This window comes from Sorex fumeus, unplaced genomic scaffold (genome assembly GCF_029834395.1).
Source record: "Sorex fumeus unplaced genomic scaffold, SorFum_2.1 ptg000043l, whole genome shotgun sequence".
Lineage (NCBI taxonomy): Eukaryota > Metazoa > Chordata > Mammalia > Eulipotyphla > Soricidae > Sorex > Sorex fumeus.
The window spans coordinates 8,865,880-8,884,953 of NW_026606100.1; the positions used below are offsets into that span (position 1 = coordinate 8,865,880).

The 19,074-nt window shown below is 42.9% G+C and overlaps 2 protein-coding genes across 3 annotated transcripts in view; one reads left to right on the forward strand and one right to left on the reverse strand.

Annotated features, from left to right (window-relative positions):
* The window catches only part of ATAD1 (ATPase family AAA domain containing 1), a 35,562-nt gene extending 33,021 nt beyond the window's left edge, over window positions 1-2,541 (forward strand). The window contains exon 10 of the mRNA XM_056120835.1: window positions 883-2,541. Within this exon, the coding sequence (XP_055976810.1) occupies window positions 883-1,003 (121 nt within the window). The 3' untranslated portion in view covers window positions 1,004-2,541. The remainder of the gene's footprint in view (window positions 1-882) is intronic.
* Window positions 2,542-5,300: 2,759 nt separating this feature from the next.
* The window catches only part of PAPSS2 (3'-phosphoadenosine 5'-phosphosulfate synthase 2), a 101,225-nt gene continuing 87,451 nt past the window's right edge, over window positions 5,301-19,074 (reverse strand). For both annotated transcript variants that reach the window (XM_056120458.1, XM_056120457.1), the window contains 4 exons: window positions 13,218-13,353; window positions 10,384-10,652; window positions 7,800-8,029; window positions 5,301-7,040 (listed from right to left, as the gene is read on the reverse strand). In XM_056120458.1, the coding sequence (XP_055976433.1) occupies window positions 6,899-7,040; window positions 7,800-8,029; window positions 10,384-10,652; window positions 13,218-13,353 (777 nt within the window). In that variant the 3' untranslated portion in view covers window positions 5,301-6,898. The remainder of the gene's footprint in view (window positions 7,041-7,799; window positions 8,030-10,383; window positions 10,653-13,217; window positions 13,354-19,074) is intronic.

The following is a 19,074-nucleotide window of genomic DNA, read 5'->3' on the forward strand; positions in this document are numbered from 1 at the left end:
TTGCCTTGCACGTGACCGACCCAGTCGACCCGAGTTCAATTCCTCCGCCCCTCTCGGAGAGCCCGGCAAGCTACCAAGAGTATCTCGCCCGAATGGCAGAACCTGGCAAACTACCCTAATGTTTTCGATATGCCAAACACAGTAACAAGTCTCATAATGGAGATGTTACTGGGCCCGCTTGAGCAAATCGATGAACAACGGGAGGACAGTGCTATGACATTGCTACTACTACAGTGTAAGGTATTTAATTTATAGTTACTACTGCTATAATGTTTATCACTGTCCATCGTAGCTTTCTGTGCCTCTTAGTGAAACTTTTATTGATTGATTGATTGATTGATTGGTACTGGGGATTGAACTATTTTGGGGTCACACCCGGCATTGCACAAGGGTTACTCCTGGCTCATTCACTCAGGAATTACTCCTGGCGGTGCTCAGGGGACCATATGGGATGTTGGGAATCGAACCTGGGTCTGTCGTGTGCAAGGCGAACACCCTACCCACTGTGCTATCACCCCAGCCCCTGAATTAGGGTCTCTTATCGCTAGCACATGGTCAAAGCTTAATAAAGATTCACATATGGGACTGAGTCTTGTACACAGCTGAACTGGGTTTGATCTCTGGCTTCCCATATGAGTACCACCAGGAGTAATTCCTGAGTGCAGAGCCAGGAGTAACCCCTGAGCATAGCTGGGTGTGACCCAAAAAGAAAAAATGTCAAGATTAACATAAAGACAGGTGATAGAGTAATTCAGAGAGAGTCTGTAATTATGGTTGTCTTTGGTCTTGGATAGGATGGAAACTTTTTTAATCTTGATAAATATTTAAAGAAGTATATTATTTGATGTTATTTCATATTTGATGATTTTGCTTGCATTTTAGCCATGATGAAGATGAAATTCGGCCTGTGCAACAACAGGACCTGCATCGGGCAATTGAAAAGATGAAGAAATCAAAGGATGCAGCATTTCAGAATGTTTTAACACACGTTTGTTTAGATTAAGAGTAAAGATCATTTGTACAGTTCAGTGTGACCCGGTTTGGTGTGTCCTTTTATTAGTGGAAATAGAGTCGAAGGAGTGTTCTTTAACTAGTGAGGGAGTCAGATGTTTGACACATTTTTTATACTCTGAATTCTAAGTTATTGAGATACAGTTATATTACTACTGTCACAAATCATGAGGAGGAACAATTTAATCCATCTTGACTGTGGGTGCTTGTGTTTGACCTCTTTAGCCATATGTTGCAGCCTTATAGCATGGTCTTAAAGTAACAGATGAGTCATTGAGACATTAGTGAGAAATGGGGATGTGATTTAAGTGCCGGTTTCTAGATAAGTATGTGTGTATGTATGTATGTGTGTATATTAAGTGTATATATTCACACATTTTATATTGACATTCTGTAGATATGTTTGAATACAAAACCTTTTTTTTATCCACCTACTGAATCAAAAGGTACCAAATAGTCTATATAGAAAAATGAAGATTTAAAGTTGTGTCTGAAAGGTACAGTGATTCAGTTATTTCCAGTTGTCACTTTTTTTTTTAAAGTTAAAGTATTCCCTGTGGTTCAGTAGTTAGAAGTCAAGTACATCTGAATACTTTAGATGTAGTTTAATTATTGTGGTTGCCAGGATAATAAAAATACTCCTTGAGTGATCACATTGAATGGTTGTCATGCAGTTGTGAGAGTGAAATCATTTTCACTTCTTTCTGCAAGCACAATGGGCTGAACATTGTTTTAGTTGCTCTATGTAAAGGTGGACTGAAAGTCTTTCACAGAATGGCTTTGAAAAAGCCCAGTACCATTCAGTCTATGAATGTGACTTTCCCTTCTTCAGCTAATGTGACATAGTTCTGTTTTAACCATATTTTTCAAATGTTATTTTAAAGTTGTTCCTTTATTAGGATCAAATACCATGAGGTAATTAAAAAAAAGAAGTATGTTTAAAGCTAGTAGGTGTTACTAAATGTGCTAAAATAATCATTAAGATTTTTTTTTTAAAGTTCTCTTAGTATAAGTTGTGCCCAGGTAGGGCAGACATCCACATCAGAATTCTCATATTAACGTCTATAGTCATTTGATGCTCTGTGCACTACCTATGAAAAATATTTTTATGACCAATATTTCACTAATCGGAATTTTGTTATAAGCACTTAAACACAGCATGAGGAAAATGGCACAATATGATCTTGAAGTGCGTGCCTTCTGAATCAACCATAAGATTAAATTATGCTGAATATATTTTGTTTTTTTTTGTATTTCTTTGAAAATTTTGTCTTTATTTGTGAGTTACTGAGTTAATTTCTTTTATAATGAGTCTCTCAGTAGTCTACTGGATAATTTATTCTCTTAAATTGTGTTTTGGTGGGTGGCACAGAGATTGCAGGAAAACACTTCATTCGATAATGAAAAGCCAGTTTTGAAAATAGTCAAGATGATTGAAAAATGCAAAACACAAGATACCAAAAATAAAAATTTCATTTCCATTTTTAATAACTATTATGTTATTATTTAATAAATTGTAATAAAGAGGTACCTCTTTGAGTGTTCTCTATTCCTTGGTCTTTTTGGTCATGAAATTCCTGTTTTTTTCTCCTCTGGTTTATAGAACTTGCCTTTGGACTGCTTTTGTCTTGTTGTGTAGCTTTCAGTCATTTAAAGCATACATTCTAGTAATCTAAATAATTGCTTTTAGTACGAATTTTATGACTTCATTTAGTAAGAACTTAATAACTTCCTTTAACTTTGATGACATGTTGATTTAAAATTAGTGCTCTCTAATTCTCATGTTCTTTTTATTTTCTCTTAAATTCAGAGTGTCTAATAGAAGTAGTTACTAAAGTTTTGTCCTTTTAAAATGAAGTTTGAAATACACTAATTTCAGCAAACATAACTTACTGGGCACCATTGTAATGTAATTAAGGAAATTTATATTATTTATAAAGCATTTTACTGTCATGATTTATTCATCTGTAAACATGCATTTGAAAACATTTGGTTCCAGGCTTTGAAGTATTATCTTTGTGGTAAAGGCTGAAAGTACAGAATCTCGAATTATACTGCCCGAGTTTAAATCCAGGCTCCCTATTAGTAATTATGTATTCTTGGGGCTGGAATAATAGTACAGCAAGTAAGGTGCTTGCCTTACACACGGCCGAACCAGGTTTGATTTCCAGCACCCCATATTGTCCCCTGAGTACCACCAGGAGTGATTCCTGAGTGCAGAGCCAAGAGTAACCCCTGCGCATCATTATGTAGCCCAAAACATTAATTCTTGAACTTGTTTTCTAACTTGTCCTCATAGAAATTGCAAAATAGAGAAGCAGTGGCACTCACCTTATACAGGGTTGTGTAATAGTATGACAGTACAGTATAGGGGCAGTGGGCACAGAGCCCAGCCTAGTCACTGCTGAATAGCTCTTTCGTTAATTTTACTATGTTTACACTTTGATTTATATATCTGTTGAACCATGCTGTTTTATAGCATTTCTTCCTTCTGAAAACCATTTTGCTAGGCCTGTACTCCAGGGATCAAGATTGATTTTGGGGCAGGTGGTCACACCCAGTGGTTTTCAGTACTTACTCCTGGCTTTGTACTTAGGGGTCATTTTTGGTGGAACTCATGGGATGGCAAGTGCCCTACCTGCTGTTATTGCTCAGCTCCAAGATTGAAAGGATCAGCTCTGTGACGTTTCTCTAGGGTTGAAGTCTTCTGATAAATCTGTTGTGTGTCAAACTATTCCCAGGCCTTTTCCAGGAATAACTTAAAGACTTGAGTCAATTCAGTATCTCTGATTTTTTTTCTCCTGTCATTCAACAACCTCCATCCACCCCTCACCCCCAACACTCTCTCTCCCTCCCTTCCTCTCTCTCTCTCTCTCTCTCTTCCTCCCTCACTCACTCACTCACTCTCCCCCTCCCTCCCTCCCTCCCTCCCTCCCTCCCTCCCTCCCTCCCTCCCTCCTTCCCTCTCTCTCCTGTAATGGTTTGGGAGTGGTGAGGCTGTAGCAAGCTCTGCATGTGCCTTTATAAAAATGGCAGTGGCATTCCTCATTTGTAGGAGTTCGTTTTTACTGGAATTGTGTTCAACAAATATTGCTACCTTCTGGATAAAGACAATAAATTGGATTATGTATGTATTCTCTATAATTTCTCATAAAGTCAACATCTCTGTTTCGGGCTTTTTCAGCTTTTGTTTTGGTGCTAAGTGCAGTGTTTGGAGGCTATCCTGGCTTAGTACTTGGGGAAACTTGTGGTGCCAGAGATAAAACTTGGAGCTTCTGCTTGCAAAGTCTGTACCCCGCCCCTATGAGCCATCTCGCTAGCCCCTCAGAAATCAGAACATTGAATAGAATTATAATATATTACATTATAATATATATATATCACTGGAGCGATAGCACAGCGGGTAGGGCGTTCGCCTTACAAGCGGCCAACATGGCCGACCCGAGTTCGATTCCTCCGCCCCTCTCGGAGAGCCCGGCAAGCTACCGAGAGTATTCGATATGCCAGACACAGTAACAACAAAGTCTCCAATGGAGACGTTACTGGGCCCGCTCGAGCAAATCGACGATCAACGGGAGGGCCTTTACCTTTACCTAATATTTGCAGTTATAAATCAGCATTAAAAAAATTTGCGGGGAGGAGAGTAGATTGGGCGCACCCAGAGGTGTCCAGGGCTTCCTGTTGGCTCTGTGCTCCTGGTGGGGCTTGAGACCATATGTTCTAGGAATCAAACCTGGGTCAGCAGTATGCAAGGTAAGCACCTTACCTACTGTATTTACTCTTTTGACCCAAACAATTATTATTATTATTATTTTGCTTTTGGGCAACACCCAGCAGTATTCAGGGCTTATTCCTGGGACTATAATCGGGTCACTCCTGGCAGGATTGGAGGAACTATATTGGGTGCTGGGGATTAAGTCCTTCATGAAGAATAATTTGAATTAACCATGTTTTTCTAGTCAGAAAAGTTGTATTTAAATTTTACCTGGATTTTTCATGTTACTCTAAGTGAAAATTTTCACATTCTACGTTGTAACAATCTGCAAGACATGTAAAGTTCATTTTTATAAAGTTCATTTTCACTTACAGGTTTTGTTCCTAGCTGTGGAATGTATATGTGTGTGTAAGTGCTTTACCCACTGTACAGTTTCTCTGATCCCGAGGACAGCCTCTTAATTATGATCTGAGAAAGACTTGCCGGCTGCCACTGTTGCCAGTTATATAAAGTCACAAGCACTCACGAGGCTGGTCAGCTGCACTTCAGAGTTAAAAGCAGGAAAATGTCAGTCTTCGTATTAAGAAATTTATTAAAACAAGATAAAGCTTCAGTTGTACATAGAAACATCATTTGCACTAAGTATAGTACTAAAGCATAAAGGCAGTTTTAAATCTACCTTAAAAAATCACATTGGTTAAGGCACTACATTCTGTCTTATTTTCAATAAATACACTGTATCTTTCAAAAGCCTCAGTAGCGAGCATTTTGGGTATAGGCACTATATAATTTGGAGCAATTGAAGTCTGTTGTGGCCATTGTATGTCACATTCTCAAAAGAACCTTAATTTGCTAAGATCATCAACTTTTTTTTTTAAATGGAGAATATGGGGTGTAGAGGGGTGGAATCACTTTTCTTTCCAGTTTGTCTCCAGAAAGACCTAGGTAAGGTGCGGTTTCTTCATATAATTCCTTAGTAATAAAGAATTAGACATACAGTATGAAAGATTGTCTCCCAGAAAGCAAAGAGGGGGAGGTCTCAAAACAGCTTAAAAGGGGAAAGTCATTTTCTCAACTAACAAAATTTGTAGTTGGGTTCAGAAAACTGGATCCTTATGCATCCAAGATGCTTGACAGGTGCGCCCCAATGGGAATGCTAGAGATGTAACCTGGATCAGCTGTGTGCAAGGCAAGTGAGTGCCCATCAGCCTGGCCCCTCCTGTCAGTCTGTTGCATGTAGTGTAGTGCCCCAGAGCTCAGGAAGCACACACATTGTGCATCTTTTCAGTTTGGTCACCCCAAAGATGAAAGGATTGGTTTCAGTGTTTCCTGCTGTCTTCCAGTTCTAGCTTCAGACCCCAGCTCTGTGAATTGTTCTTAGTTAATGCTGACTCAGTCTGCAGGATGCCAGGGCTCTCAGTCACCCAGCAAGGAGGAGAAAAAGGAACTTCACAACATTGCCACTCTGTCTGAGCCTGGCAGCGAATCTTTTCAACATGGCACTCACTCCTTGTTACCATTTAGTGGAGTGAATTGTACTCACAGGAGGTCATGAAGACATATTAATAGACAGTATCAACTTTTGTGGTAGAGCTAGGTTGCATAGATTTCTGAGGTTGAATTCACATTTTCACATACATGGTTTCTCCAAGATACATAAGAGATTGGGCAGTGAGGCTGTTTTCACATGTGGCTGAAAAAATTAGCAAGAATCTTGAAGAATGAGCCACATCTCTTGAAGGGCGAGGAAAAAAAATACTTCTTTAGTGTCAGTTGCATAGAAGATGCTGCTAGTCTATTTTATGACATTCAGAGTTCAGGTTGGCAGGACATAAGGAAATAGGCTTTATTTTTGGCCAGTTAACCAGATACATCAAAGTTTTAAGAAATCTGGGACCTACCAGCTCAGATGTAGTAGATGCTATGGCTTAACTCTGAAGTCACAATATTATTTTCACCTGCCAAGATTTGGTCTAATGTTTTGAGTATTTTAAATCGTGAACTTGAGTTTAAATTATAGACACTTTTGCTTATCTCATTGTAAAACTCTAAAAAATCAAATTGAGAAGCAACTGGATACAAAGCATCTAATCACAAAAAAAAAAAAAAAATAGAAGAGGAACTATGAAGAGCACTTCAGGGAAAAAAAAATCAGTGGTGCCAAGGGCACTTTTAGTTGTTCTTCTCCAGGGACCTGTAATAATCCGTCAGGACCTTCCATGCTTTGGGAGCCATGAAACCATCTGGAGGATTTTCTCCTTCCCGTGCAAGCTTCCTCATCCGAGTTCCTGAGATGAAGTCAAACTCGTTGTGCCTGTCACAGAACAGCAACAAAGAACTCAGGTGATGTTCGCCCCAAAGGGTCCTGGACTTCCTGGATTCTGTTTTGTTTGTTTTGTTTGGGGGCCACATTTGGCCGTGCTCTGGGGTTATTACTCCTGGCTCTGCACTCAGGAATTGCTCTTTGTGGGCTTGGAGGGACCACAGAGGGTGCCAGGAATTAAACCTAGGTCTGCTGTATCCAAGGCAAGCACCATACCTGCTGTTCTAGCTCCAGCCCCAGTTCTAGATTCTTGAGGGTATATTTATTTTCTGGGAAATGCGGCGTGTTCTAAAATGATCAGTTCACTAAAATGATCAGTTCATTAAAAGAACTTTCCAGAGGAAAAGGAAAATAATATTTATTATCACTATCTTCCTACTCCATTCAAGAAGTTCCTACTTTTCTATTATTCTGCCCACCTCTGAGGTTTGGGAATGGTGAGTGCATCACAAAGACTAAAATCTTTTTCTACATTAACCTCCCCCCTCCCCTTCACCCCACTTGTGCTAGGCATATAGTGCATTCTCTAGGAATCCATGTGGAAAGAGAAATACTGAGTGACCATATACTATATGCAAGGGACTGTGTTCTAGCTTTCCAGGTCTCAGAATGTGAAAGACAAGGTTTTGGTGATTTCAAGGGGCTTAGATTAGGAGCCCGCACAGACGCACAAGTTTCTCAAAGGGTCCAAACTGCCTTCCCATCTGTTTGCACAGATGTTAATGAAATCATCTCTCTCTGAAAACATACCTTGTTGAATCATAGAAGTCCATAGATTTTTTGGTTTTGTTGTAGGCAGCCACTCGGAAAGGAATGATTTCCACAGAGGTGAGGCCGGGGGCCATGCTCAGGACCTTCCCACCATGAGTAGCCTCGTATAGGTCCTTCTTGGTCTCAGGGTGGGGCATTCCTGCAGGGTCCCGTCCCACAATGTAGAAATTGGCCCCTGCAATCATCCGGGCCCTGCAGTGCCATTGAACCTAGGAAATAACATGTTAGGGACATGATCATCATCACTGGCCAATTCTGGGTCCCTGTTAACCAAACTGCCTTTATTCTGCTTTAAAAGAATTCAGTGATGTGAACCAGTGACTAATAGCGGAAAAGTAAGGAAGGTATCTTTTCCTCATGACCCGTTACATGAGGTGGGGCAGGAGTTTTTAGCCTTTCAGAACCAGAGTTTCTATGTCCCAATCTTTCCAAAGAGGCTATCTGACCAAGAGCACGAGATCTTTTCTGTTCTATATAAAAGTACATGAATTTTACTTTATAGTTTCCTCCCTATTTGGAACAAATCACAGTTGAAAGGAAATGACACAATCCAGAATCTCTTAGTATCTGACAGCCACTAATGACTGCCTTTTATGTGCAGACACTGATTTCAGTTCCACACAACATGGAGGTTTCAAAATGAATTGCTGTCTTTTTAAAGCTCAGATAGAAATCTAGAGACAGAGAGGAAAGCCAGGGACCTCGAACTTTGATCTGGTTGAAAAGCATTAATTTATTAAACTCAGTTTAAGGCATTCCAAAGGGTTGAGACCCTTTCAATTCATCATACTTGCCACAAACTTGTTCAAATACACTACAGTGGAACAAAGGAAATCTATTTGATAGCCTCACGATGTCATGATGAAAGGGAGACATTCAGCTTTTAAGGACACACTCTTCCTTTTAATGTAGTGAATCACTTAAAGTAAATGCAACTTAAGAAACCAAATAATAGGTTGCATACAACTCGCCTCATAACCCAGGTAAGATGCATTATCGACCTCATTTGCATGCTAACTGCCGTATTCTTAAAGGCAGGTTATTTCTAGCATTGAAATTTCATTTATTATTTATTTGGAGTTTTGGACCACACCTAGCGGTGTGGTCTTACTCCTGGCTTTGCACTCAGGATTTACTCCTGGCACGGCCCAGAGGTCCATGCGTGGTGCTGGGGAAACAACCTGGGTCAGCTGTGTACAAGGAAAGCAGCCTATCCTCTGGCCTTCTGACACTTTTAGATACATTAAATGGGAACATTATTAAATGTTTAAATGTCTTGGTATATCTAGATGTTTTAATATATGAAATATTTTAGTGTATCTAAAATTGTCTAATTGGAAATATTAAGTCAGGTAAAGGAGAAATGAAACCAGTACCAAGGGAGTTAAAATCTGGACTGGAGGGGCTGGAGCGATAGCACAGCGGGTAGGGCATTTGCCTTGCACGTGGCTGACTCGGGTTCGATTCCCAGCATCCCCTGAGCACCGCCAGGAGTGATTCCTGAGTACAGAGTCAGGAGTAACCCCTGAGTATCACCGGGTGTGACCCAAAAAGCAAAAAAAAAAAAAAATCTGGACTAGAAACAGCAAACTTCTCTGGGAAGGGGCTCTTAAAATGTAAAGAATGTTCTGTTTTCCCTTGTCTTGTTCTCCAAAATGCCTGTGATAAGAAGACAAGATGTAGGCAGAGACTTAATCATAAATCTGTCTCTAGATCCACCGAAAGGATACAAATGAGCATGCACTAGGGGACCACCAACAATGAAATTTATTGACCACACATGCCCACCAGTTCTGCCTAAAAATAATTTTCTGAGCTGGAGAAACAATACAAGGGCTTAATCCGTGGGTTCAATCTCCAGCAGGATGGGGCTCTCAAGCACTGCCTGGCCGTGGCCCTGGAGTCCCTAGCACTAGACCTGAGTAGCACCTGGGTCAGCCTAGCATGGAACCACCAGCCCTGTTGGTGGAGGATCTTGAGCACTGCTTGAGTGGGAAGGGGGCGGTGGTAAAAGAAATGAAATAACTGTCCTGTTCCTTTCCTCCATAAACTGTTTCTTGGGACCACCATGTAGGCAAAGTGGTTCTCTAGAATGGGAACCCATCTTCCAAACTGTGATGTTAACGCAGCTTCTTCTCAACCCATCACCTCGTCTATCCACTGCTTGCCCCCAGACGGAGGCAGTGGACCTTAGGGTTTTCTTGGTTACAAAGATAAGGAATTGGATAAAGAGACTTAAAAAAAAAAAAGGAAGAAGGTGGGGTGAAGAAGATCGAAGATCTCAGAATGTGTTTTTTTTCTTTTTGGGTCACACCCGCCCGGTGATGCACAGGGGTTACTCCTGGCTCATGCACTCAGGATTTACTCCTGGCGGTGCTTGGGGGACCATATGGGATGCTGGGGATCGAACCTGGACCGGCTGACTGCAAGGCAAAACGCCCTACCCGCTGTGCTATTGCTCCAGCCCCCAGAATGTGCTCTTAAAGAAAGAAGGATCCCCAAGACTCTTGCTCTTCCATATGATGTTTTGGCCAGAACTGCCAGGTTTCCGCGATCGGCTCACCTCTGTGGGGCCAGCGTAGAGCATGGGCGAAGGGAAAATGGCAACGATGGTAGACTTGGGGTCCAGGACCCCTTCCTCCAGCACGGCCGCATGCTGCTTCATCCTCCAGTCCAGGGGCACGTCGTCATCCTTGGTCCAGCCACCCAGAGGATGCAGCAGGAGGACAGGGTGCTGGTAGCCCCTCTCCAGGAGCCGGCGGTGGGTGTCCTGCATCAGCAGAGCGTGGCCGTTGTGCACGGGGTTGCGCAACTGGAACGCGAACACGGCGTCTGGGAGAGGAAGAGGCCAGAGCCAAGGTCAGAGGAAGCCTCGGTGCACAGCCGCCGGGACGCAGAGAGAGCTGCCGTGTGCTCCTCCCGGGGACGCAGCGCGACCACTGGCTTTCAACAGTCAGCCAGAGCCCGCCCGGATCTGCCAGGGCTCGAACCCTAACCCTAACCCTAACCGGCCTCTCCTGGGCAGCCGAGGCAGGCACCGAGGAGGGCGAGGCGGCGGCGGCAGCAGCAAAGAAGCGCCTCCCGCACCCGAGGACGACCACTGGCAGCACCTGGCCGAGGCCTCCCGGGCCATCTAGCGAGGGGCTCCTGAGACCCCTGGCTTTTCTTTCTGGCTATGACATGTGTACACAGTCTGTATGGAAAACATGAAAAACATGCAAGCAGCCCAAGAGAGAGTATGGAAAACTGTCCTCAACCCTATCATTCCTTTCTCTTTTTCAAAACACAGGAAGTAGGAACCTCCCCCTAGGCCCAAAGCCATTTGTCAAGAAGCAGTGGCCCCGCGGGTTGAATTCGCCTGCGCTGCCAGACATGCTTCCATCCAGACACAGAAGTGGGTTATGTTCTTAATGAGTTAATGAGTTTAGGTTTTGGGGCCACATCGAGCGGGGTTCAGTACCACTCCTGGGGTGCTGCCGATTGAACCCCAGTCGGCACATGCAAGGTAAGTGCCCTACCCTCTGTGTGACCTCTCTGGCGCAAAGGTTAAGTTTTTAAAAGCAGTAATAGTTGGTCAGCATGGGAGCTAGGGCACTGGCCCATCCCTCCCCATGCAGTGGATTTGAGTGTAAAAATAATAAGGCAAAAATATTATTTTACTTGAGAGTATAGCTACTCACATAGAGATGAATGCCAGTGGTTTTTTTTTAATAATTTTTATTAGTGAATACAATGAGGTACAGTTGTAGACTTAGAAATTTTTGTGCTTGGGTTTCAGTTGTACAATGATTGAGTACCCATCCCTCCACCAGTGCCCATTCTCCACCACCACTGATCCCAGTATCCCTCCCGCCCCCCACCCCCCATCCCTCACTGCCTCTGTGGCAGGGCATTCCCTTTTGTTCTCTCTCTCCTTTTGGGTGCTGGAATGTCACAGTGTTTTAAGCAGCTACTTGCAATATTGAGTTCACTGCTATAGTACAAGAGGTAATTACAGCATTATACCCTATAGTTAGCTTTATGCAGTGATGACTTAACACTGCCTCTTTAATTTGTTTATATTTCTCGGGCCGGAGCGATAGCACAGCGGGTAGGGCGTTTGCCTTGCACGCGGCCAACCTGGGTTCAATCCCCGGCATCCCATTTGGTCCCCCAAGCACCGCCAGGAGTGATTCCTGAGTGCAGAGCCAGGAATGACCCCTGAGCATTGCTGGCTGTGACCCAAAAAGCAAAAACAAACAAACAAGCTTAATTTGTTTACATTTCTCAACTGCAAATGCCCCAAACAACTCTGTTGGTGTGGGCTGAGCTTTGTAAGTTTTCACTCCTTATAATTTGTGTATACTTTTCAGTAAACTTAAATAGCCTATTTGTAAATCACTAAAAATACTTTAAATGTATTTACTGAAAAATAATCTGTGAATAAACTGAAACCTATTAGTGCCAGGGTTAAATGTATTGCATTATATTTTTGTTTTCCAAATTATACGCTGTATTGTTCTGCAATTTGCATTTTTCTCTTAAATATAGTTAGGAAAGTTTACTGTGGCACATTTCTTTTGGGTTTGGGGCCATAACCAATTGTGTTCACAGCTTACTTCTGACTCAGTAATCACTCTGGGCAAGGATTATGGGACATATGTGGTACTGGGGACTGAGCCCAGATTGGCTGCATGCAGTGCAAATGCCTTACCTACTATATTAATCTCTCTGGCTCCCTCACTTCATATGTAGGTATGTATATATGTATATATGTATCTATATATATACATATATACATATGTCACATATGTATATACATATATACATATGTCACATATGTATATACATATATACATATGTGAATATACACGTGTATGTCTATGTATGTTACACTTATACACACATACATATATAGCCCAACTATGCTCAGGGTTATTCCTGGCTCTGCTTTCAGGGAATCACTCCTAGTGATGCTTAGGGATACCCTACAGGGGTACTAGGGATCAAACCTGGGTGGGCCACATGCAAAATAAGTGCCCTGCCCACTGTACGACCTCTCTAGTCCCTCAATTCATATTGTTACTGGGACAGTTTTCCAGTATATGGAGGCTGTCCAACATCATAAGCTATTTCCATATCAATAGACATTTTAACAGAAGATATTTCCAGATTTTTTTTCTTTTTTGTTATAGGGCCACACGCAGCAATGCTCAGAGGATTGCTCCTGGTTTGATACTCAGGAATCACTTCTGGTGGTGCTCAGGGTACCATATTAGCTGCTTGCAAGGCAAATACCCTACCCACTGTACTATTGCTCCAGTTGGTCCCTATTTCCAGATTTTAAAAACTATAAACACAGCCTATAAAACAGGGAAGTAAAATGTATTATCAAATGCACCCCACTAGCCAACATACCTGCATTCATTTCTTTACACTTCTGTTTAAGCTCCGCAGGGGTGAGGCGATACTGGTCTAATCCATCATTCCACTTTATCCTCTCCAGCACCTGAAGGTCTCCACCAACCAGCCAATCCCCACTTTCCATCACCATCTAGAAAAGTCATTATTAAAGTTATAAGTCATTAAAATTTTTTTTCCTCACTGGATGAATCTTGTATTACTGGCATAATATTTCTCACACTCCTTGGATGCACAACCCTTTTATTCTCTTTAAAATTATGGAGGGACCCAAAGGCAATTCAGTGGTAGCTCAAGGGAGGCTTGAGGCTGCAAGTTTGATTCTTGGCATGCCAGGTGTGCCAGGTGTGATCCAGGCGGCACCAATATTAGGATCCCCAGTGCCACATGTGTATCTCTGATGCATCACAATCATCTATGTGTGATCACCATAACTGAAGGGTGTGATACCCAACAAGCAACACAACCACAGTGTGTATGTGTGTGTGTGTGTGTGTGTGTGTGTGTGTGTGTGACACCCTTCACCCCATTGTTGCAACCATAACAAAGGGAAGAGGAGGGAAGGGGAAAAGGAAACTGCTTTAAAAATCTGTAAAAAAATATTACTGAAGTCCCCCCAAGAAGTTCCCCCTAGGGACTGAACCCAGGTCAGGTACCTGCAAGGCAAATGCCCTTCCTGCTGTACTATTGTTCTGGCCTAGGACAGAGCAGATTATAGCTCACAGTTTGTTAGTTAAGCACGTAACTTTTTTTTTTTTATAATTTTATTTATTGAATCACCGTGAGAGCAGTTACAAAGCTTTCGGGTCTAAGTCTCGGTCATACAATGAAACACCCATACCTTCACCAGTGCCCATTCTCCACTACCAAAAACCCCAGTATACCCCCATCCCTCACCCTCCCCCTACCTGTGGGGCAGATGATTTCCACATTACTCTCTCTCTACTTTTATCACATTCAATATTTTGACACCAAACCCACTATTATTATTTGAGATTTTACCCCAACACTCAGATCTGCTGAAAAGGCAACAGTAGACAATTTGTGTTCTATTTCTGGTTATGAATAACATGATGTCGCGTGGCTGCAGTAGGGTCACGTGATTTTGAAATTCCGAAATTTTTTTTTTTAAACACCATGAGGTACAGTTGTAGATTTACAATTTTTGTGCTTGGGTTTAGATTATAAAATGATCAAATACCCATCCCTCCACCAGTGCCCATTTTCCACCACCATGGATAATATCCCTCCCACCCCCATCCCTCCCATCCCACCCTGCCTCTGTGGCAGGGCGATCCCTTGTGTTCTCTCTCTCCTTTTGGGTGTTGTGGTCTGCAAAAAAGGCTTTGAGTAGCAAACATGTTCAGTCCATAGTCTACTCTCAACATGCATCTTCCCTCCTGGGAGGATCCTCCAAACATCCTTTATTTGGTGCTCCCTTCTCTATCTGAGCTGCCCTTTCCCCTAGAATGCCTGGCTGGCCTCTAAGCTATGGAGTAATCCTCCTGGTGCTGATCTCAGCTATTCTTGGGTATTAATCTCATATTTTGTTACTTTATATTTCCCAGATGAATGCAATCTTTCTATGTCTATCCCTCTCTTTCTGACTCATTTCGCTTAGCATGATACTTTCCATGTTGTACCACTTGTACATAAATTTCATGACTTCATCTTTTCTAAGAGCTACATAGTACTCCATTGTGTAGATGTACCAAAGTTTCTTTAACCAGTCATCTGTTCTTGGGCATTCAGGTCTCTTCCAGTTTCTGGCTATTGTAAAGAGTGCTGCAATGAACAAACAAGTGCAGATGTCACTTCGACTATACATTTTTGCCTCTCTGGGATATATTCCCAGGAGTGGTATTGCTGGGTCAAATGGGAGCTCAATTTCTAATTTTTTGAGCATCATCCATGCTGTTTTCCAGAAAGGCTGAACCAGTCGACATTCCCACCAACAGTGAAACAGTGTCCCTTTCTCGCCACATCTGCGCCAGCATCGGTTGCTTTTGTTCTTTTGGATGTGGACCAGTCTCTGAGGTGTGAGATGGTATCTCATTGTGGTTTTGATCTGCATCTCCCTGATGATTAACGATGTAGAGCATTTTCTCATGAAGCACGTAACTTTTGTTGGTTTTTTTTCCCGCTTTTTGGGTCACACCTGGTGATGCACAGGGTTTACTCCTGGCTCTGCACTCAGGAGTTACTCCTGGCAGTGCTCAGGGGACCATATGTGATGCTGGGAATCAAACCCGGATCAGCCACGTGCAAGGCAAATGCCCTACCCGCTGTGCTATCTCTCCAGCCCTAAGCACGTAACTTTTTAACATATGAAATATGGCTTCAATTGTATTCTTAACCTGCACCCCACAAAATATCACAAGTTGAGTGAGCCTGCCATAAAGAATGGTTAGAGATAATTCCTAAGAAAAACCTGACAGCACAAGATGAGAGGAAAGCAGAACAGTGCCCGCTCAACAGGGACATGGAGACCTTCAGAAATGGTAACACAAATGGACAAGACATTGTCACGTGCTTCGTAGCACCTTACCACAGTTTGTATGTGATCTGCCTTAAATTTACACTATTATATGTCAGTTATAGTTCAGTGAACCTGAGGATGACAGAAATTTTGTTCCTTCTATAAATTTAAACATGGCTCATGGGATGTGGCTGTGCAATCAATTATAGCATTTCTCAGACCAGTTGTCTCTTTCAAGGCCTGAGACAAGCATTACTGAAATGTTTATACCTCAGGCAAAGGCAGCATAATCCTTGATCCAGTTCTATGAATGCTTTTTGCACTGTCCACAGGCAATCACTGGAGGGGCCAGAGCAATAGTATAGTGGGTAGGGCGCTTGCCTTGCATGTGCTGAATAAAGTTTAATCCCTGGCACCCCATAGGGTCCCCTAAACCCAGTGGAGCCAGGAGTAACCCCTGAGCACTGATGGATATGGCCCCAAACAAAAAAAAAAAGAAAGTCAGTGGAGAGGGAGATGTTGATTTTATTATTGTTAATTATTTTGGGAGCTTAACTCAGCAATGCCTAGGGGCTACTCTCAGCTCAGTACTTGGGGATCTTTCTTGGGCATGTTTAGGGGATTGGACCCCAGGTGTCCTATATACAGAGTACCTGTTCCAGCCCAGTAAGGTCTCTTCGACCCTGATTTTAGATGCCTTGTTGAAAGACACCAAAGTACTGATGACAAGCCTCTGTTCACATTTCCTGTCATGGTCAGATATCAGAGTTGCCAGTGGCTCGCTTCCCAAAGAGCTTTGGAGAGGGCCAGAGAGACAGTACAACAGGTAGGGCACTTGCCTAGCATGCAGCTGACCTGGGTTTGACCCCCAGCATCCCACAGCCCTGTCAGGCGTGATCCCCGAGTTCAGATCCAGGAGGAAGCCATGAGCACTGCTGAGTATGGTCCTCAAACAAACAAACAATGCCCCTCCCTCCAAAATAACAAACAGAAACATAAAACCAAACAAAACACAAAGGAGTTCAGAGAATGGGAAATCAGGAAGAACAGTGGTTCTCAACTGAGGGTGATTTTGCTTTTTCTAACATTTGGCGACATCTGAAGACAATGTTATTGTCACAACAGGGTTGGGGAAGGACAAGCTATTGTTGTCATGTGTTAGACGACAGACCACTGCACAGCATCTTCCTCACAATAAAGAACTATCCAGCCCAATCGTCAATGGCCCTCATGATTGAGAAATACTGCGTAGGAACAGGTGATTATACAAAGAATTTGTGTCTTTATGGCTTCCTTATAAGCTCTGTGCTCAGGAAACTCACCTGACAAAAAATACTGTCGAATGTTACCATAACATTTACACATTTACTTTCTTCGAGAAAGTAAAGAACAAAATAGAGAATAAAATGGAGGTAGGACCTCGTTTTACTGGAGCAAGATAGTTCATGGGCTGAATGACATGTTTTACATTCAGGAGGCCCAGGTTCGACCCCTGGCACCATCAAGAGCAACCCTGAAGAGAGTCAGGAGTAGCCCCTAAACATCACCAAGTGTGATTGGAAAAAACCTTTCAAAAAGCAACCTTTTTTCTTTTTTTTTAAATCCCAGAAGGTGTAGTAACCCATTTGGGACACTAGGGGTCCACACTGTCAGGGAGTTTTCGCAAGTGGACACGCAGAGAAAATAGGCCGAGGCTTCGTGAAATAGTAAAAAAAAGTCTCGGCTCAGAATCCAGCTAACAGGAAGGCCCAAACGAAGAATAGGATGAGGTACTACTAGGATGAAGACTAAGAAAGCTGTGGTGAAGAGACCCAAGAGCACCAGGGGAAGAAGAACGGAAGGAAAGAACATGGGGAGATTGTGCACATGGAAATAGGAGAGGAACAGAGATCAGAGTGGAAAGGGGAGAGGAGGGAGGGAAGACACGAACTGGTGGGCTCCAGAAAATTAGGCCATGTAGAAAGGGCCCGGAACATGGAATTGGGGGTGGGGGGTGGGGTGAGGAACTAATGTGATGCTGGTGAAGAATTCATTTCTGTGTCATCGCTCAGAGTGTAGCTTCTGGCAACTCTGGAATTCTGGAGCTGTAAGAGATCATCTGGACAAATTGACCTCCAGTTTTAGGTGAGAAGGCAATTTTACAGAGAGTGATGGAGTCTGGGTGCACACTGTCATACAGAGTCAGGGCCTGGACCCAGGGGCCCCTCCAAACCAGGTTTTCCCTACTGACCCTTCTCAATGGTCTCCATGTGGGATTTGGGGGCTTGCCATCCATTCGCCTCCAATTAGCATGGACTGTGCCAGACCCTGGACTTATTGCTGGGGATTTTTTTTTCAGTTTTTATTATTTATTTTATTTAATTTTTTTCTTTGCTTTTGGACCACACCTGACTGTGCTCAGGGCAGACTCCTGGCTCTGTGCTCAGGAATCACTCCTGTGGGCTTGTAGGACTATATGGGATGCTGGGGATCAAACCCTGGTTGGCTGCGTGCAAGGCCAAGTGCCCTACCTGCTGTACCCAGCTCTGACCCTGCTTCTGGGGATTTGAGGGTGATCAAAAAATGGATTAGGATGTGCTTCTTGATCTCATGATTTTGAAGACTGAGTGGAATCACAGAAGAGTAAGGATACAGGACAAGAGCAGGGTGCTCTTAGAAGACAACAAGGGGATCTGGACTTCTGGTTGATGGGAGTAAGGCTATGAAGGAGTGATGATGGAAGGAACAATGTCCTAAGATGTCCCAAGACTAGTATGTGAAAAACTGGAGGGAGCTATAGCCAAATGTCCAGCTCAGAGGAGGAGATAATGTGCTGAGAGGTGATAGTGAGAGATGGTAAGGTGAAAGAGATGGTAATGTGGAAGAGAAGTTTCCAGTTTGAGGTTTGCCAGCTACTCTAGCTGAAGGCCAGAGCATGGACTAAGAAGCATTTAAGACAAGAGACATAGAGGAAGTATAAAGGCCCAAGTAAATAGACTAATCGAAGTATAAAGGACCAAGTAAACAGAAGAGATGTGAACACATTCAAGTAGTGCCAATGAGGCAGGATTATGAGGACTTAGTGGCTGAGTGACAAGGAAGCAAAAAGCAAAGATGACATCTAGATTAGGGACATTAACCTCTGTTTGGTCCTGGAGTTATTTGCTGAGATGGGAGGTGATGTACAGAGAACAGGGCTGGGGAAATGTGGCCCAGGCTGAACCTAAGTTCTTCTATCCAGATTTTTCCTATGAGAAATGGCTCCAAATTCTCTCTCTCTCTCTCTCTCTCTCTCTCTCTCTCTCTCTCTCTCTCTCTCTCACACACACACACACACACACACAAAACCCCAAATAACAACAAAACAAATGCAGAGGTCTTCAACCTGCACTGAGC